The sequence below is a fragment of the Falco rusticolus genome, chromosome 3, assembly GCF_015220075.1.
Source record: "Falco rusticolus isolate bFalRus1 chromosome 3, bFalRus1.pri, whole genome shotgun sequence".
NCBI lineage: Eukaryota > Metazoa > Chordata > Aves > Falconiformes > Falconidae > Falco > Falco rusticolus.
The window spans coordinates 116,403,789-116,421,218 of record NC_051189.1 but is presented as its reverse complement, the minus strand read 5'-3'; the positions used below and the strand labels follow the sequence as shown (position 1 = coordinate 116,421,218).

Sequence of the window (17,430 nt, the reverse complement as noted above, 5' to 3'; positions counted from 1 at the left end):
TTATTAAAGTGTAAATAACTGAATTTTCAACAATGGTTTGGAGTCAGCTTTCAGGGCATAATGTCTTGCTTGATGAAAAGATCACCCTATTGCCCCCCTTTTAAAGGAAAATTATCGCAGGAGAATCAGGATGTGTAAAGCTAACATGCATCGCAAAACCCAAAAGGTAACCTAAATGTCTGATTTTAATAGCACATTTCTCTTTTACATAAACTGTGACGGCAACTTGCATAAACTTTATTGAAACAATTCTTCAGATGTTAAGTTTAATGTAAAAATTTGCAAAAAATGTTTAAAATAAACATTTAAAAAAAAACATGCTTCTGCATAAATTAGCAATAACTTTAATAATGTGCCCTTTGAAAATGCACTGTAATGTAATGTGGGCAAAAAGGAATCGGCGAGCTTAAATATCAAAAGATGTAAAATGACAACGAATATAGATAGTCCTGCTACTGCCAAAAAAAAATTCTGCTCAGTTATTTAAAAATGTAAAATGATGGCCCTTTTTAGACCCCAGTATTGATATTTACTGTGAAATATTCAAAGCTCAGCTTAAGTTGCATGTTTTCCTTCCTGTGTAATTGCATGCAGGAATCTTTTTTTTTCTTTTTTTTTTTTTTCTTTTGATTTGTGCTTGCATTAAGGAGACTCACAAATGTCTTCAATTTGCAGGAGTCAAGAGTACATCGCTATGAATCACTTGGGTGAAGATGAGCAGGGGCAACACGAAGTGGGTGAGTTTGTTTATTTTTGCAACCCCTTGCAAGCTGCTAACATGTTCTGTGTGGGAAGTGAAGGGCGGCACCATCTGAGCTGCTAAATTGAAGCCATTCTTTATAGACGCACAAATAAATTACTCTTGCGAAAGGCAAGTTGCACGACTGACGCTCTTGCAGAGGTCGCGGTGTGGAGGAGGCTTCAGTATGTACCTGTGTAGAGCTCTCCCACCGAGAGCCCACGGAGAAGGAGGTTTTAAGTGGATTTGAGGAGGAAAATGTAGTAAGATGTGTTTCTTGCAGCTGATTCCCATTTGGGGTGCTGACCTTCATGAGAGTGCTCTCAGCATCAGAGTAGCGTCGAAGTTGTTACCCAGCGCTCCAGAAACGGAGCAGCTCAAGGAATGGCTCAATAAGAATTCCTCTATGAGTCCATAATGCATTAAAATCATACACCACAGATTTTTAGACCAGATGCTGCCCAGCTAGACCTTGCTAGTTCTAACCTTTCCACACCCCCATCGACGGGCTCTGAAATGTGATCTGGCCACTGGCTGGTCTTTTATGGCTTTTTGTCTGATGTTGTGGCCTGACGTGGCTCCATCTGTGGTCGCGCCATCCTGGCTGGAACACATTTAGCTCAAAGCCCCGCAGGGCTGCGTGCCTGGTGTCAGCGAGTGAACGCCCTGAGCCCTCGGGAGGGGTGATGGACCCCCGGCACCTTTGGGTGCAGGTCAGCACCCATGGCAAGTGAACGCCCTGAGCCCTCGGGAGGGGTGATGGACCCCCAGCAGGGGTGATGGACCCCTGGCACCTATGGGTGCTGATCAGCACCCACAGCAGCAGGGCTCCCTCTGGCGGCTGCTGTGGCCCCACTGGTGGCTGGTTCTCCAATCAATACCTTAAAAAACGCACACCAGTGCTAGCAAACCGAGTGGTACCTTGGTTGAGGAGATTATCACGCATCGGTGGAGTGACCTGCTTACACAGCAAGGACACATCTCCCTCCAGGCCCAAAGGCAGCAGCCATAAGCGTTTCCTTTGGGGACAGCTAATCACTTTCTCTCGAATCTGGAGATCACTGAAAGTCTGAGCTCCATAAATAAAAAAACAAAGAAATAAACCCTTGCAATGCTGAAGAAGTCTAATGGCTTCAAGAAAGGCCCTGGGCGTAGGACATAGAAGGGCATAAGTCTTGTTTTATTTGGAATTGTAAAGCTACCAAACGAGCTTCTCTTATCTTAGGAGTATGAGGAACGAGAAAGTGCTAATATGTGGAAATGCCACAAGAGCGTGAGATTAGCCTCGGTTCTTTGACTATAACTTGAAAATTGGATCCGTAGTTTTCTGCTAGGGGAACTCATAGCGTGTCTGGATTTGTGGCCTGTTTATTGAATGCATCTTCATTTACAATGTAATTGGAACATCAATTTATATGGTCTTATACCAATCTTTCCCATTTCTTTCTTAATAGGCACAGCTTTTATATCAAGTGGAAAAGATTTGATAGAGATCATCTATTATGATGCAGGTTTTTACCAGTAGAAGCGGATCTTATGACACTGCCTTTGGAGTAATACAGCTTGCTTGTGCGTTGCATTTGTTGCATGGTTATGTGAAAGATTTTAATGTTATGGAGGAATGTAAATCTTAATATATTGAAATAACTGTATATGCTAAAAGTATTTTGAAAACATGCCCTGCATCAAACATCTTCTTCCCTCTCATAGCGTTAGTATATTCAGATTTTAGCCTAGAGTGTTGCAAAAGCTAATTTGAGATCCCAAAATAGCCATCAGCGTCAGATACGTCTCTCAAAGATGCTCTAATTAGCCAGACGTTCCAGGGGTGACACAGGGCTCGCTGAAATTTGTGAGGGGTAGAGATTCCTTTGAGTACTTGAAGTCTGAGTCACCTAAATAACCTTCCCTTTTCTGCTGACACGTAGCCACTGGAGGTAGTATTCTGCTGGCTGTGCGCTCGCAAGCGCCACTGACCTTTCATCTCCTGATTTCCCCCAAAGGGCTAACCCACATTATCTTATTTGTAGGATTTTGGTAAAGAACATATTGTCCTGCACAGTGTGATGTACAGCAGCAGTCACGTCTCCTCTGTGGAAGTGTTTCCCCAACAATACCGTTTCTCCCAAGAGAAGCCTGGCTCTAGAAACATCCTCCTGCTGCAGAGCACTCCGTGCCTCAGCAGCCCCATTGCTCCGGCCCTTGCTCCGAGTGGCCGCAGCTGCTTCAGCCTCTGGTCCAGCCCTTTGCTATAAATATTCAGGCTGACCCTGCTTGGAGCTGGTACAGACCTGGACTTTACACCTCCTCGGTGAGGTCTCGCCATGCGTAGCGGCCCGTAGTAGCTTGGACAGCAACAGGAGTGTGAAACGGAGCTTGTAGGAAAAATGCTCCAGCTGGTATTGCAGAGATGTCCCCAGCAGCTTTTCCTGGCAGGAGACTGTCCTACCCTGCCCATTCCTCACCCCTGGTTTCAAGTTGCTGTTCAGATTATTAAACCAAGCAAGTAGCTACAAGCTTTACAACTTAACCTATGGTGTTTTTATGTTTCATTTCAAACACTTCCAGTAAGACTAAAACGTTACCTTGATGTGACCCTCTGTAAAATGCCGTATTTGGGAAGTTGTTTAAGTGCACAGCTGGATTCCCCATTCGGCTGTTACAGCAGATGATTCTTTTTGTACAGAATGAGTTTTTAAATTTGTATGAGAGCATCTATCACGAACAGAGCCAAGAGAAACAGTTTAAACGTATGCGTCTTCCCTTGCTGCTGCTCTCCTAAAGAACGCTGGGGCTGGGGGGGGTCCTGCAGTCTCCGATAGACCCTCCAAGCGATCCCAGCGGAGAGGAGACCAGCTGTGCCCTGTCTGCTGGGAGACGCAGGGGAAAAGAGACACTGCCGCTCGCACGGCTCCTGGCTGGGCTGCGAGGAGCAAGTACATGTGGTGCTTTTGGGGAGGAAGGCAGGGCTGGGGGAAATTCTTCTTTCGTTGATAAACCTATAGCGTCTCGGATGAGATGTTGGACACGTGCCCCATTTGTAAGCTTTGAGGGGGAGGAATTCCTGCAGGTTAGTCAGGGCCCGTGGGAATTCCCATCTCGAATGTGGATGTTCCTCCTCTTTCTCGACTCGGGAAGCTCCGTTCCTGTGAGCACAGAACAGAAACCTTGGCTCTTGCTGCTCAGTCGAGCCTTCCATCGTTACCATATGTTTTAATAGAAATGTTTGTTTCCACACTCGTTTTGCTCCTTTTGCAAAGCGGGATGAATCTCCAACGAGCTGATAAAGGAACCTGGTGAAGATGCTGTTGGCTTTGCTGTGGATGAGCGGGAGGAACCTGCCAGCTCCGGCTGAGCGTTGGGACACCGGAGCCTCGCTGGAGAGCAGTAACTCTTGTGAAATAGAAAGTTTTCTGATGAAGCTATTACTTTTACCACTGGTTTTAGGCCAAAATGCAACCAAAGGCTTCTACATGGTGTTCCACAAACCTGTTTTTAACTTGACATCACTACATCCCACCTGTTACCTCTGTTGTTATTGCTGGAAGACTGTTAAAGCCGCAGGTGCCCGGATGCTCCTGGGTTTTGATGGCTCCTGCCCGACGTAGGAAATGGAAAGATCAGCCCTGTGAAGGTTCATCCATTTCGGAGACAGCTTTGCCTCCAGCCCAGGCAGGTTGGATCTGGGATTGTGTAATGCGCCATCCGTACCGACACCCACGAGCGGAGGGGATGGAGGAAGGATGCTGCGGGGAAAACGTATCAAGGTGAATCACGGCGTTAAAATAACTTGTCTAGGAAAACTGGCAAGCCCTTCTGCAGCTGGTATTTAGCGAGAAGCATCCGACAGATGTTGAAAGTGATTAGTCATTCCCTGTAATAAAGGCCTGGCATTGAATTTTTTTTTATTATTATTTATTTTTAATTTGGGGTGTGGGGTTTCAACGGCATCAGGTTTTCCCCTTGCTTCTCTCCCTGTTGCGGCGTTGATGGGGGTGGGGGTGCTGTGCCCCAGGGGGGGTACCCGGGGGGGGGCAGCCTCGAAACGCGGGGGCGGGGCCGGCGGGGGCGGGGCGGGGCCGGGCGGCGCGCAGGAGGTTTGGCCGCTACCGGCCGCCATCGCGCCGCCGGCCCCGCCCGCCATATTGTGCCCGGCGCCAGGCGGAGCGGCGGCCGGAGATGGGTGAGGGCGGCCGAGCGGCGGGACGGAGCCGGGCCCCGGGGCTGGCGGCGGGACGGTGGCGAGGGGCGGGCGGGGGAGGGGAGGGGGGAGAGGGCCGAGCGGCCGCCGGGGAGCCTGCAGCTGGCCCCGCCCGCCGCCCTGAGGGGGGCGGCTCCGCGCCGCGGCCTGGCCCGGACCCCCGGCCCCCAGCCCCTCGTGTGCCCCCGCCGCTCTCTCGGACCCCCGGTGGGGTCTCCAGAGCCCCCCGGTGCTCTGCTGGGGCTCGGCGCCCCCGGAGCTCCCACAGCTCCACCGCAGCCCCGGCCTGCGCCCCAGGGGCCTTTATAGCCCCCGTTACCCTGTTGCCCCCCCCGAGGCCCTGCGGCCCCCACACAGTCGCCACTTGTGCCCCCGGAATCCCCAGTTGTCCCCTGTAGCCTGTGCCTGCGCCCCTGAAGGGTCTGTGGCTCCTGCCAGCGCCTCTGCAGACCCCATAGCCCCTGGCCTGCGCCCCCACAGCCGCCCCTGCTCCATCAGAGCCCCCCTCGGAGCTCCTGCAGCTCCCGGCTCTGCTCCCCTGCTCTCTTCCCGGCCCCGACACTTGCATCCTACCACTTTTCCCTGTCAGACTCTCTTCTCCTGGTGTCCTGGGCTCAAACCCGCTGCCTTCGCCTCCCTCCAAAGTCCTGCCCGTCTGGTGCCCCCAACACAGCCCGTGTCGTACCCTGGGGGGGCCCCCCATGCACAGCCTGCCCTGTTTGCCAGCACCTCTGTGTCACAAGGGCTCCGTGTGCCGTGACACATACTGGGCTTTCTGCCCTTTGCTCTGTCCCCACCAGTTCCTCCAGTGCTGCAGCCACCGCTGTGCCCCACTGGCCCATGTGATAGCACCCATCTTTGGGGTATCTTTGCTTTTTGTGGGTGCAGCCCCCTTGCTCCCTGTCCCTCTTTCTTTGGCGCTAGTGCAGCAGTTTGCTGGAGGACTCCGGAGCTCAGCATAAGCTTTAAAACTTCTTTAAGCACAGTCTCTTAAGCCTTAAGCAATTTATTTTTTTTACTCTAGATGCTGATTGCTCCGTGATGCAAACTGGAAATTAGTGATCAGAAAATGTTAAGCAATTGATACGAACTGATCCGAGATCCTTCACAGCTCAGATTGCGCTTCTAGTAAATGGCATGTCATCACCCTGTCGTTCCTCTAAGTTGTGTAGATTCCTCTAAAGTTTAACAGGATTCAGAGAAGGTTTTTAAAACCTTGGTATTCGTGTTATAGTTTACACTGTGGCAAGCAAGCTCTAGAAAAGCTAACTTTGGGCTAACGTCCTCTTGAGCTCTGTGTCATGCAAACATACAGCAACAACAAATATCCTAAAAATGCTTCTTTTTCCCTGTCTTAAAGGAGAAAAAAAAAAAAAAGAAGGCCTCTTGTGCGCTTTTGCAGCGTCCCTTTAAAAGAGCTGTGAATCTTTGATTCCGGCACAAAATTGGGCAAAAGGGGACTTAGGTAATATCCCCAATTTACCGAATCCTTTGAGCGAAGTGTTTAGCATCTCGGTAAGTGTATCGCTCTGCCTGTAAAACAGGGATAACACCACAGCAAGGCAGATTAAATTCTTTGTAAACTGCCTTGGGTTGGGAGGGAGGCCTGAAAAGCTTCTTCCTGCTCCCGTGGAAGTCTGCATACGTTAGGCTTTAAACTCTCGATGAATTTGCAGTACCTTAACAAGCTGCTGCATGTCCTAGGAGCGTCAGGGGCTATCTGGGGCCGCATCTATAGCCTCTGGCAAATACAAGAGATAGAGAAAAGGGCTGAGCAAAGTTGCATTATTCTGCTTTGTGCTGCAAGCTGGCAGAGGGAGCGATAGGTTACTGCCGGTCACCAGGGTGTGGTAAGCAGGATGAGCCTTAAATGATAAATCTTTTCCTTTCAGTTTTAAGGACTGAAGACATAATCACGCAGTGAACAGCAGAGAAGCCACCTTGAAGAACAGGCCTTCGCACCCTCTGTTGTTATGGCAGGGGGAAGGCGGGGTCCTAACCGTACCTCCTACTGCCGAAATCCCCTCTGTGAACCTGGGGCCGCTGGCGGCTCCGGCCATTCCACGAGCTCCTCCGTCACGGGTGTGCGCTCACGCACCAGGTACGTTTGGCTCTCCACGTCTTCACATCTAGCCAGCTGCTCCTCTCCGAGGCGGGTGTGAGGCCACCTGTATCTCCCCATCTCACACACTGCTGGTTTTCCAGTGGCTCAGCAGTTTGTTAATTCCCAGTGTCTAGCTGAAATCCTTTTTCTGTATGTGGCAGTGTCCATGCCACATGTAGTGGGGATAGGTGGGTTCTAATTTGCCTGAGACTGTTAAATGCTTTAGCAGACTGTGACAGACTTCCAGGAGCGTTAAAAGCTTTTAGTGACCATTTAGTGGAAAGCAAGAGTAGAGACAAATTTTTATCCAAAGCCTGACTCTGGGGTTCAGCTTCTACATCTCCTGTGCCCTGAAGTTTATGTCAGGTGAGGCATTTCTGGGGTAGAGTTTAGCTAGGTCAGGTGTTGTGTAGGCTGTGAGTTTGGTTGTGGTTTTTTTCCGGGTTCTAGCCTAGCTGGCTGGTTGCATTTCTGCGACTGAGGTAGAGAAGAGGAAGGAGAAGCAGAGCACCGACAGCAATGCGTAACAGGAGGTGCCTTATGAACTCTCTGCAAAGAAAATGTTAGATCTGTCTTAACATACTCCCTGCTTACAGCCCTAGGCCAAGAAATTTACAGGGATACAGTTATTCAAACAAGTTATTGCAAGGCCACAGAAGGTGGAGCAATCCACCTTGTACATACTTTGCTGTGAGAGCACGCATATAGGCCCTTACCACCAGTAGCTAAGGCAGTACAAGTCCATGCCCCACTTTCCCCCTAATGATTTTTCTCCGGAGCCGTACCCTCTGATACCCGTCACTACATGGCAGTCCAGGCTGAGGAGTCCCAAAGTGCTTTATGGATATGAGAGCCTTGTTGCTGCTCTTGCAAGGACACCCTTAGATTTCCTGTGTCTGCTCAAAGCAGAAAAGGCTTTGTATTTATATTTAAAGCCCTTTTCTGGAGGACCAGAACAGGAACTCTTGCTCTGTGTACAGGAGCGGAGTTTATTGGTGGATGTATCAATCCCGAGGAGGTGAATCAGTCTTGTCAGCTTGGGAATCTGGGGCTTTTGGAGAGACAGCTTGGGTTCCTAAAGCTTTTCCCTCACGCATGGCCTTGTTTTAGGCTGCCAGCCTTCTGTTTTAAAAAGCACGGACTGATCCACCTGTGTCCACCCCTAGGCTAGAAGTCTTTCTGCAGTCACACTCGGGAGACTTTTGTGGTTTCATTTTGGGATTTTCAATAGGAGTTTGTGCTCTGTAATTCCTTTGAAACCCACACCCAGATTCCTTGACTGTTGTTATTTAGAGATTGCAAATCAGGGGAGATATATCTAGTATATATTAATTCCCTTCCCTTTGATTAAAAGGTTTGCTGTCTGGGATTGTGTGCGTGCTCACACAGGAGTACACACCTCTGACTAAACTTGTTTTTCCTCCACCGTTGAATAGAAGTTGAAGAATGAGAAAGGGCTTGTGTTTAATTGCTCTGTATTTCATGTTCAAGCGCTCTTAGAAATCTAAATAGCAACTGGAGGCCTAAAAGCTTCCAATTAATTAAGAGGGCCACTGGTTGCCCCTTGAATAGCATAACACAGCCACAGCTTTTGAACCTGACTCAACGCAAGGGATTTAATATCGAATGACCTGGTGCTGTAGGCTGGCCTGGTTCCAAATCTGCCTTTCGCTGGGCAAATTCCTGCTCACATCTGCCTGTAGCAGGCGTTCTAGCCATCTTCAGGGTGTTGGCACTTCTGGTTTGTGGCAGCCATTGACCGTGACAGTCAGCTTAGGTTTCTCAGTCAGTATTAGGCCACCAACTGGGCTGGAGGGCAGCGCTGTGTTTATCTCAGGGAAGTGACTGCAGGCTTTTGGTTTTCCTTGGTAGGAGCGGTTCAGGTACAGGCCTTTCCAGCCCACCGTTGGCAACTCAGACAGTCGTCCCCCTCCGGCACTGTAAGATCCCAGAGCTGCCTGTGGAGAGGAGTGTGCTGTTTGAACTCCAGCTCTTCTTCTGTCATCTCGTTGCTCTGTTTGTCCACTACATCAACATCTACAAAACTGTGTGGTGGTACCCACCCTCCCATCCGCCTTCGCACACGTCATTGGTAAGCACCAAAGGACAGCTGCTGTCCGCTGATACTCACAGACTGTCTCTTGGGTTGTTAGACATAAAATTTTCTATATATGTTTGATGCAAACCACATGTGACTCTGCAGCCCTGGAGGGTTGCTCACGTGACTGTTATTTGGCGAATTTTGGGCACTGGCTGTCTGCTTGGCATTCTCTTTCTGGTCTTGGAAGAGAGAGTCCGAGGAGAAGAGAGTAACTTGGGAGCTTCTCTGGTGAATGTGGGTTTCTGCTGCCTGATGGAAAGTGGAATCATTTTGTTTTTGTCACCGCAGAACTTTCATCTTATTGACTTCAACGTGCTGACAGTGACAACAATCGTCCTGGCACGCCGGCTGATCGGTGCTATTGTGAAGGAGGTAAAGTCCCCAAGCAGATCTCAGAACCGTTCTTTCCTCTCAGGCAAAATGTAAAGCCGTGTGTCCCTTCTGCAGTTCCAGACTCTTTTGCCCCTTTCTAAAGAACTTGTGCTATGGCCAAGTCAAAAACCTAGGCACGGTTTCTAACGGGAAGAACGTAGACCAGAAACGAGCACCTCAAACCGTTGCTTGTGACTCTGTCCTTCTGTGATTGTTTCTGAATTACTGTCTCAACTAGACTGTAGTAATTCTGCTTTGCTTTCTTGCAAAGAACAGTATTTGGCTCTTCTCCCGTTCTCTTAATTACTTGAGCTTTCTTGCAAGGAGGAGCTGGTGTAGGTTGCTTTCTGCTGACTGCGGAAGCTTTCTGCGGGGAGCAGGTCCAGGAGAGTAGGCTGGTCACCCCGATAACTCCCAGACCTTTACAAGAAACCCTGAGAGCTCTCCTCACTCCAGCTTGAGGAATGGGGCCCTGGGATTTGGAGAGTCCAGACTCCCAGCTACAAGAAGGCCTCCCCTTCCTGGTGGCAGTCCAACAGAGCCTTTCACTAGCTCTTCCTTCATGCGTATGGAGTTGATTTTACAGATTGAGTGCTGCTCATTTGCCGTTTGCTCCCTGTAGGAAGAGTGAATTGGTCTCCCCTCTGCCCAGCTCTCTCTTCTCTTCCCACAGGCTTCACAGAGTGGCAAAGTCTCCCTGCCACGCTCTATTTTCCTCGTGATCACTCGGTTTGCTGTTCTCACTGGCACAGGCTGGAGTTTGTGTCGATCAATAATTCACCTTTTCAGAACCTACTCTTTCCTTAATCTCCTGTTCCTGTGTTACCGTAAGTATCTCTTCTGTCACTTGTGTGTGATTTCTAATGTTGCTTCCCTGCAGCGAGTGTTGCTCAGTTGAAATGAAACCTGAAAGTAAATAAACACTCAATTACCTGGTAACAGAACTTAAACTACCCTTTTCCCTCTTGCTGCGTCACATTTCTTCTCGGTGGCAGGGCATATCTTTAATTTACCTATATTTCAGCTTTAATGAAAGCATTAATTACTAGATTTCTGGTGTTCTCTGAAAAGGATTGTATGCTTTTCTCATGGTATTGAGAGAACCCGTGTCTTCGGTTTACCTTAGTTCTTAGGTGCCTCTGCCAGGTGGAGTGAATCAAACAGCTTCCCTGCTTCACGTTAACTAACGAAAGGAAGCCAGTTCTATTTCCAGTAGTGGAAGTAGCTCCCTTCTTTCTGGTAGATGCAGGAGAAAGCATCTCATAAAGATCCGAGACGTGGGGCTTGTGTTTGAGATCAGACTGGTGAAGCTCTTTCCTGGAGCTTATGTAGGTACTAGATGCCATTTAGGAGGGGGATGTGAACACAGCGCTGCCAGGCGTTTCATGGGGAGCTCGTAGGGAAGTAACCTCCTTTCTGCACTTTGCTGCTCCAGGTTTGGCATGTACATTCCCTTCCTTCAGCTGAACTGTGACTTTCGGAAGACAGGCCTCTTCTCCCAGGTGGCCAACATCGGTCCCAGAGAGACCGGCGAGGTGAACTCCAGGGGCCGGGACTACCTGACTGTCCTAAAGGAAACCTGGAAGCAGCACACTCGACAGATGTACGGCATGGAAGCCATGCCCACTCACGCCTGCTGCCTCTCCCCAGATCTCATCCGCAATGAGGTGGAATACCTGAAAATGGACTTTAACTGGCGGATGAAAGAGGTGCTGGTGAGCTCCATGCTCAGTGCCTACTACGTGGCCTTTGTGCCGGTCTGGTTTGTGAAGGTGAGCAAGGGCCGTCATGGCTCTTGCAGATGGGGAGGACTGCGGGGAGGTGAGCTCTGGGTTGTGGAGGAGGTCTGCTTCTCGCTTTTTGCTTCACTGGAGCGTGGGCAAGGTTAGTCGGAGGGCTGGTCGGCTGTCACAAACCCGTTCACAGAAGCTTTGTGAAAAGCAAGAAGTAAAACCCACCAGGTTTAGCTGTGCTTAAGCTCCAGAAAACAGAGGATAGTATTGTCCTGATGAGGTGTGTTCTGTCATGAGGGTGTGCATCCATCTGTTAGGGAGCGGTGCCTTCCTCCTGCCTCCCCGTGAAGCTAGAAGGACTCCAGGCCAGCCAGTCCTTCGCACGCTGACCTTCTGTGAGGACGGGGCTCCAGGACAAGGGGATTGACCTTAATAGGGGAGGCAGACCTTAATAAAAGAACCTTGCTAGGTTTCTTAGCTGTTTTATTGAAGTTCCTAATATGTTTCACAGTGAGAATAACGTAGTAAATATGTCAGACCTCGGGGGTGAGCCCAAGTCCCCTTCCCCTGAGGGGCTGGTGCTCCCACCCATTGTCTGCTGAGCTGGGGGAGCATCAGGAACTATCTCCCTCTTTTTGGCGGTGGGTGATGATACCATAAATGTTTCGCTGTGGCGTGTTCAGGAGTTGTACAGCAGCCGTCCTATGTGGGCGCTTCTTTTTCAAGCCAGATGAACAGCTCCGTGAAAAAGCCCTTGTTTTACCTGCCTGAGTGATTTGTGTTTTGATGGCTTTGTTAGGTGAGGCTGTCCAAACACGTTGTCACACGTTCTTCTTGTCCCCCTCACAGAACACTCAGTACTATGACAAACGCTGGTCGTGTGAGCTCTTCCTTCTGGTTTCCATCAGTACGTCTGTGATCCTGATGCAGTACCTCTTACCCGCGCGCTACTGTGACTTGCTCCATAAAGCCGCCGCACACCTGGGCTGCTGGCAGAAGGTCGATCCAGCCCTCTGCTCCAATGTGCTGCAGCATCAGTAAGGAACTCTCTCCTGGGGCTAGGGCTGGAGTTTTCTCTTAGTTGGCATGCCTGTTGGCGTGAGCAGAGGCTGGATGGGGGAGCTCAGCTTTCCAGCTATCTTTTGTCCTCCTTCTGTTGCTTAAAAAAAAAAAAGAGAGAGAGAAAGAAAAACGAAAGCAGAGTTGTCGGCTGACACATCTGACAGCGCGCAGACGCTATCTGTACTGTCCACTTCCAAGCGCAGCAAGCAGATACGATTTTTAGCGAGATGCCTGCTGTTTCTGGGCACAGGTAGCTGCCGTTTGTCACTGCCGTAGTTACGTGCCTCAGCAGGCCAGATTCTGCCCCGGTAAATGATGGCAGGCCAACGCTGCGGAAATAGCGCGGGCGTTATCCCGGCTGATGGTGGGAAGGCAGCAGACACACCCCCCCCCTTCAGCTGTGGAGATAGAAATAAGGGCTCTCTGCTCGTTCCCTGCAGGTGGACAGAGGAGTGCATGTGGCCACAGGGAGTGTTAGTGAAACACAGCAAGAACGTGTACAAAGCTGTGGGTCATTACAACGTGGCAGTGCCCTCGGACGTCTCGCACTTCCGTTTTCACGTAAGATCGCGCCTCCTTTCTGGGGACCGAGGTGTGGTGGCTCGGCAGGGGCACGGTCCCCTTGTCCTGAACGCCTCGGGCTGCGTGAGCTGGCGCTCCGAGCAGGATAGCTGCCCACGGGGTGTTCCAGGGTGGTGGGACAAGTGGGCTTTGGCACGGCATTTCATGTTAGTCCCACATCTCCCGTCGGTGCTGCCAGAAGGGCGACTCTGGCCCCTGCAAATCGGGGCTCTGTCTGGAGCCCTTCATGGGTAAATGTTGCGTCTCCAGAGGGGAATCCCAGAGGAATTGTCGTAGACCTCTGCCTCACACATCCCAAAGGGTCTGTCTGACCTTCCTCGGTGACTTATTGTGGTCTCTCCTACAGTTCTTTTTCAGCAAACCACTGAGAATCCTCAACATCCTGATTCTGCTGGAAGGAGCCGTCATCTTCTACCAGCTTTACTCGCTGATTTCGTCAGAGAAGTGGCACCAGACTATCTCGCTGGCTCTGATCCTCTTCAGCAATTACTACGCCTTCTTCAAGCTGCTGCGTGACCGTCTGGTGCTGGGCAAAGCCTACTCATACTCTGCCAGCAGAGACTCAGAGCAGAAGTTAAATTAAAACAATTGCACTGATGCTCAGCTTATTACAAAACAAACAAAACAAGAAACCCTCAGAGCTTTGTATTTTTGTTACCACTGCTTTTTTTTCTTTGATAACTGATGTAATTAAAAGGAAAAAACATATTTTTTTACTCCCAACAGTTGTTTGCGTGTTTGTTGTCTGGTAAAATCCCCCGAGAAGGCCTCCTTCTGTTTGTGTTTGAGAGGAGTGATTTATTAACAATGGTGCTTCGTTCCAACACTCGTGCTGGCGCTGAGTGGGAGGATGAGAATTACAGGTCCGGAGAAGCTCACAGCTTCCAGCCCAGGTTCCTTGGGAGGGGGGTGAACCCTCACCTGGCTTTTCCAAGGATCCCAGAGGAACCTGCGACCCCCCCAAACTCTCCAGCTGCCTTTCATTAAAATGTGAGGGTTTAATTGCTGTGCCAAAACTGCAGCCAGCTGCGTGCAGCCGCACAGGTGAAGGGCTGAGGGTCCGCAGCGGCAAGCGAGCGGACCCACCGGGGAGGGGGATGGGGACGGGGGCTTTGGCTGTTCTCACCTGCCCTGTCGCAGTGGGTTGGGTGGTCCCACCCACACACACACCCCGTTGCCGCAGCTCCCGACCAACCTGCCGGTCAGGTCTGCCCGGGGCTGGGCCCGGGAGGGGGAGCGGGGTGACATGAGCGGGGTGACATCACCGGGGCGAGGAGGAGGGGGAGGAAGGGGCACAGCGCAGCACCCGGGTGCCTCGCGGCTGGGGGGCAGCGGGGCCGTCCCTGCTGCCGGGGGCTGCGGCCGTGCCCGGGGCCCGGCCGGTGGTTGGGGCTCCCGGTCGCCGCCGGTGCCGGATGCGGCCTTTGTTCCGCCAAGGCCCCGCCGCCGCCAGGGGGCGCCCGCAGCGCGCAGCCCCGCTCCCGCTCCTGGTCCCGGTCCAGCCCCGCTCCTGCTCCCGCTCCCGGTCCAGCTCCTGGTGCTGGTCCCGGTCCGTCCCCAGTTCCGGTCCCGGTCCAGCCCCGGTCCCACTCCCGTTCCCAGCCCCGGCCCCGCTCCCTCTCCTGCTCCCGGCCCCGCTCCCGGTCCAGCCCCGCTCCAGCTCCTGCTCCCGCTCCCGGCCCCGCTCCCGGTCCCGGCCCCGGTCCCGGCCCCGGTCCCGGTCCCAGCCCCGCTCCCGCTCCAGCTCCTGCTCCCGCTCCCGGTCCCGGCCCCAGCCCCGCTCCCGATCCAGCCCAGGTCCCGGTCCTGCTCCCGGCACCGTTCCCAGCTCCGCTCCCGCTCCCGGTCCAGCCCCGCTCCCAGCCCCGCTCCCGGTCCAGCCCCGGCAGCGCCGCCGCTCCCCGGGCCGCGGTCGCACCGTCCGCCCCCGGGAGCGGATTCTCACGAATGAAACCGGCCACCAGACCCCGGGGGGCCCCGGGCCCCGGCCCGGCCCTGCAGCCCCCGTGCCCGCAGCGGCACCGGTTGGGGACAGAGTCCCACGGGCGGCCGCGGCAGCGAGTGGCCCCGGGCCCGGCGCGGGGTCTCGGTGATGGCGGAGCCCCTCAGCCAGCCCCGGGCGTCTGACCCCCGGTAAAGCGTTCCCCCGGCCCCAGCAGCGGTGGCGGCAGGGACGCGGTGGGGCCAAAGGCCACAGGGAGCCAGGCCACCGCCACACGCCTGTCCCTTACCGGGGCACGGTGAGGAAGAGGAAGGACAAGCGGTAAAAACAAGGCCCAGGGCTGGCGGGGAGCCCTGTGGGCTGGGGTGCAGCTGGGACACACACACACCCCCCGGCATCGGGGCACCCCCGGGGCACAGCACAAGGGGACAGGGACGGAGCTGAGCCTCCCACCCCCACACTGGAAGGCCGAGGGGCTCACAGTGCAGGAAGGCTGCACGAAGCCCCCCCCCCCCCCCCAGGCCCCCCCCGCAGGTCCTGAGGGGATGGAGAGACCCCCCCAGCCTGCCCCGTGGCTCACACAGCCCCAGCCAGGGCCAGCTCCCAGGTTCACTGCCCAGGCTGGGGTCACTGCCCGGGGTGGGGGGTGATGTCGGGGCGCCACGGGTGGGTGTGCCTGTGCCCTGGCCCCCTCCTCACCACGGCAGGAGGAAACGGCCATGTCCAGCCTTTCCCGAGGATGAGGATTTCCTTCCTCCCATTGAGCGGGGACTCTGAGGTTAGCACGCAGCTGCGGGGCACTCAGCCCACAGGATGGGGGGCCTGGCTGGGAGGTGGGGGGCAGAGACCCCCCCCTGACACGCAGCCCTGGGTGCAGCTCCTGGCAGGATCCCACTCTTCCCTCCCCCTGCCTGGTCGGGACCCCGTGCAGCCAGAGGGACAAGGGAGCCGGCTTTGGGGAGGCTGGGGATGGAGACGTGTGGCCGTTTCCTTCTCCCCCCCCCCCATGGCTTCACCCCCTCCCCTTTGCCCAGCCCCAGTGGCTGCAGCTGTTCTGGGGGGCGAGCAGCAGCTGGGCAGGGCAGGCAGCCCTGGGGCGATGGAGCCCATCTCCCCTCCGGGTGGCCCAACAGAGGGTGGCCAAGCCACAGCCACCCTTGACTGCAATTTTTAGGGTCCCAGTCACACCGGGAGGGCTTGGGAATCCCCCTGGCTCCAGCAACATGACCCTCGGCACTGGCCACCTCTAGGCAGAGCCCCCCAGCCCCGCTGGGTGCCTGCACCCTGCTGCACCCCTGGCCCCCTCCTCCTGCAGGGACCTGGCCCAGGCACGGAGATGACGAGATTCCCAGAAAAGGCTCTTCCTGCAGCTGGGAAGGGCTGTCGTGGGGCTCAGGGGACACTCCCCACTTGAATCATCTGACAGTGAGCGCACAGGGGCTTTTCCAGGGCCCCCGGAGGGGATGACATCCCAGGGGAGATCCCTGGTGGGAATTCCCCTGGGAGCAGCCAGGTGCTCCTCGGATGTGGCTTCACTGGGGACCCAACTGCCTTGGTGACCCCAGGGGTCCTAAGCAACCCAAACGGTGCCCAGCCCATGGGCAGCATGGCACCCCGGGGGTCCCGGCCTGGCCAGGCTCCATCTGCCACCTCCCCCGCAGCCGCTAATCCCGGGATTAGCAGCCAGATGCCAGGCGCAGGTTTGCTGCAGGTAACGAGGATCCCTCAGGGAGGAGGTTGGGGACATCAAAATGCAGCAATTATGGCTCATCCCACACCTGCGCCCAACGAGCTCCGCAGCCATCCTGCCGGTGCCAAGCAGGACCAGGCACCCGCTGGTCCTTGCATCGTGGTGGGGACCCCGCTGGCAGCAGGGACAAGGAGCCTGCGTGTGCTGAGGACACGTCCTGGGTGCCCTAAGGATGGGACCCCAGCATAACGGCCGTGTTGGTGGGGTCACGGAGCAAAAAGCCAGGGAGAAATGTCCTACACCGGGCTCAGAGCTGCTGGGGGCACGGCTGAGCCCTCCCTTGTGCAGACCTGAAACAGGGCACGTGCACAGGGGATAAGCTTTGGCCTCCCGCTGCCCGTGGGGAATCCCCTCATCGCTCCGCTGGATGCAGCTGATGGGAAGTGGCTGTTTTTCCCAAAGAGCCCATCCGAACATTCCTAGGAGGCCATGTCTGCCACCCGCATCCCCGTCCCTGGGACCTCCATCCAGCTGGTCCCACCCCGGCTCGGTGCAGCCAGAGGATGGATGCTGCACAGCGCTGCGGGCTGCGGCTGCTCAGCACCATGCTGCTGGCAGCCCCCAACCCACAAACCTGCCCTACGTCTGCACCCCGCTGAGCTCCTGCCCCCAGGGGTGGGGGGGCAGAAAGAGCCAGCACAGATTTCACACCTGAACCTGCAAACGCCTGTTTTCTCCCCCAGTGCCACTGCCACCCTCCAGCACCCACGCAGAGATGGTGCTGGGACACCGATGGTCCAGGGTCCCGGCTTGCTGGGTGAGCCTACAGCAGTGATACCCCACTGGGGGCCTTACAGACACCCCCCAGCTCCCCCCTGTCCCCAAAAAAACACCAGCTGGCCCC

The 17,430-nt window shown here is 54.2% G+C and overlaps 1 protein-coding gene and 1 long non-coding RNA gene across 5 annotated transcripts; one reads left to right on the top strand and one right to left on the bottom strand.

The window, feature by feature from the left end:
* Positions 1–609: 609 nt before the first annotated feature.
* On the bottom strand, positions 610–5,590 carry LOC119144211. The gene is made up of 2 exons (XR_005102995.1): positions 5,514–5,590; positions 610–4,485 (listed from the first exon to the last, which is right to left on the bottom strand). It is a non-coding gene; the product is annotated as an uncharacterized LOC119144211 (long non-coding RNA).
* TMEM39B (transmembrane protein 39B) lies at positions 4,392–13,617 on the top strand. Of its 4 annotated transcripts, none has more exons than XM_037379217.1 (9): positions 4,392–4,506; positions 6,833–7,041; positions 8,917–9,136; positions 9,434–9,517; positions 10,191–10,344; positions 10,953–11,289; positions 12,100–12,287; positions 12,753–12,873; positions 13,241–13,617. In XM_037379217.1, the coding sequence occupies exons 6-9, from the start codon at positions 10,960–10,962 to the stop codon at positions 13,475–13,477; spliced, it is 876 nt and encodes a 291-aa protein (XP_037235114.1). In that variant the 5' UTR covers positions 4,392–4,506; positions 6,833–7,041; positions 8,917–9,136; positions 9,434–9,517; positions 10,191–10,344; positions 10,953–10,959; the 3' UTR covers positions 13,478–13,617. The 4 variants fall into 4 exon arrangements, with proteins under 4 accessions (XP_037235114.1, XP_037235117.1, XP_037235115.1 ...); XM_037379220.1 differs by having other exon boundaries at positions 10,191–10,348; XM_037379218.1 differs by lacking the exon at positions 4,392–4,506 and adding an exon at positions 4,860–4,922.
* The last annotated feature ends 3,813 nt before the right edge of the window (positions 13,618–17,430 follow it).

What these genes read in the sequence shown, in the direction of transcription:
- TMEM39B (XM_037379220.1), top strand. Translation starts at nt 6,914, where the DNA reads ATGGCAGGGGGAAGGCGGGGTCCTAACCGTACCTCCTACTGCCGAAAT. An exon ending in CTGTTCCTGTGTTACCGTAA is followed by an intron (nt 10,349 to 10,952) that starts GTATCTCTTCTG and finishes TTGCTGCTCCAG; the next exon opens with GTTTGGCATGTACATTCCCT. An exon ending in TCCAATGTGCTGCAGCATCA is followed by an intron (nt 12,288 to 12,752) that starts GTAAGGAACTCT and finishes CGTTCCCTGCAG; the next exon opens with GTGGACAGAGGAGTGCATGT.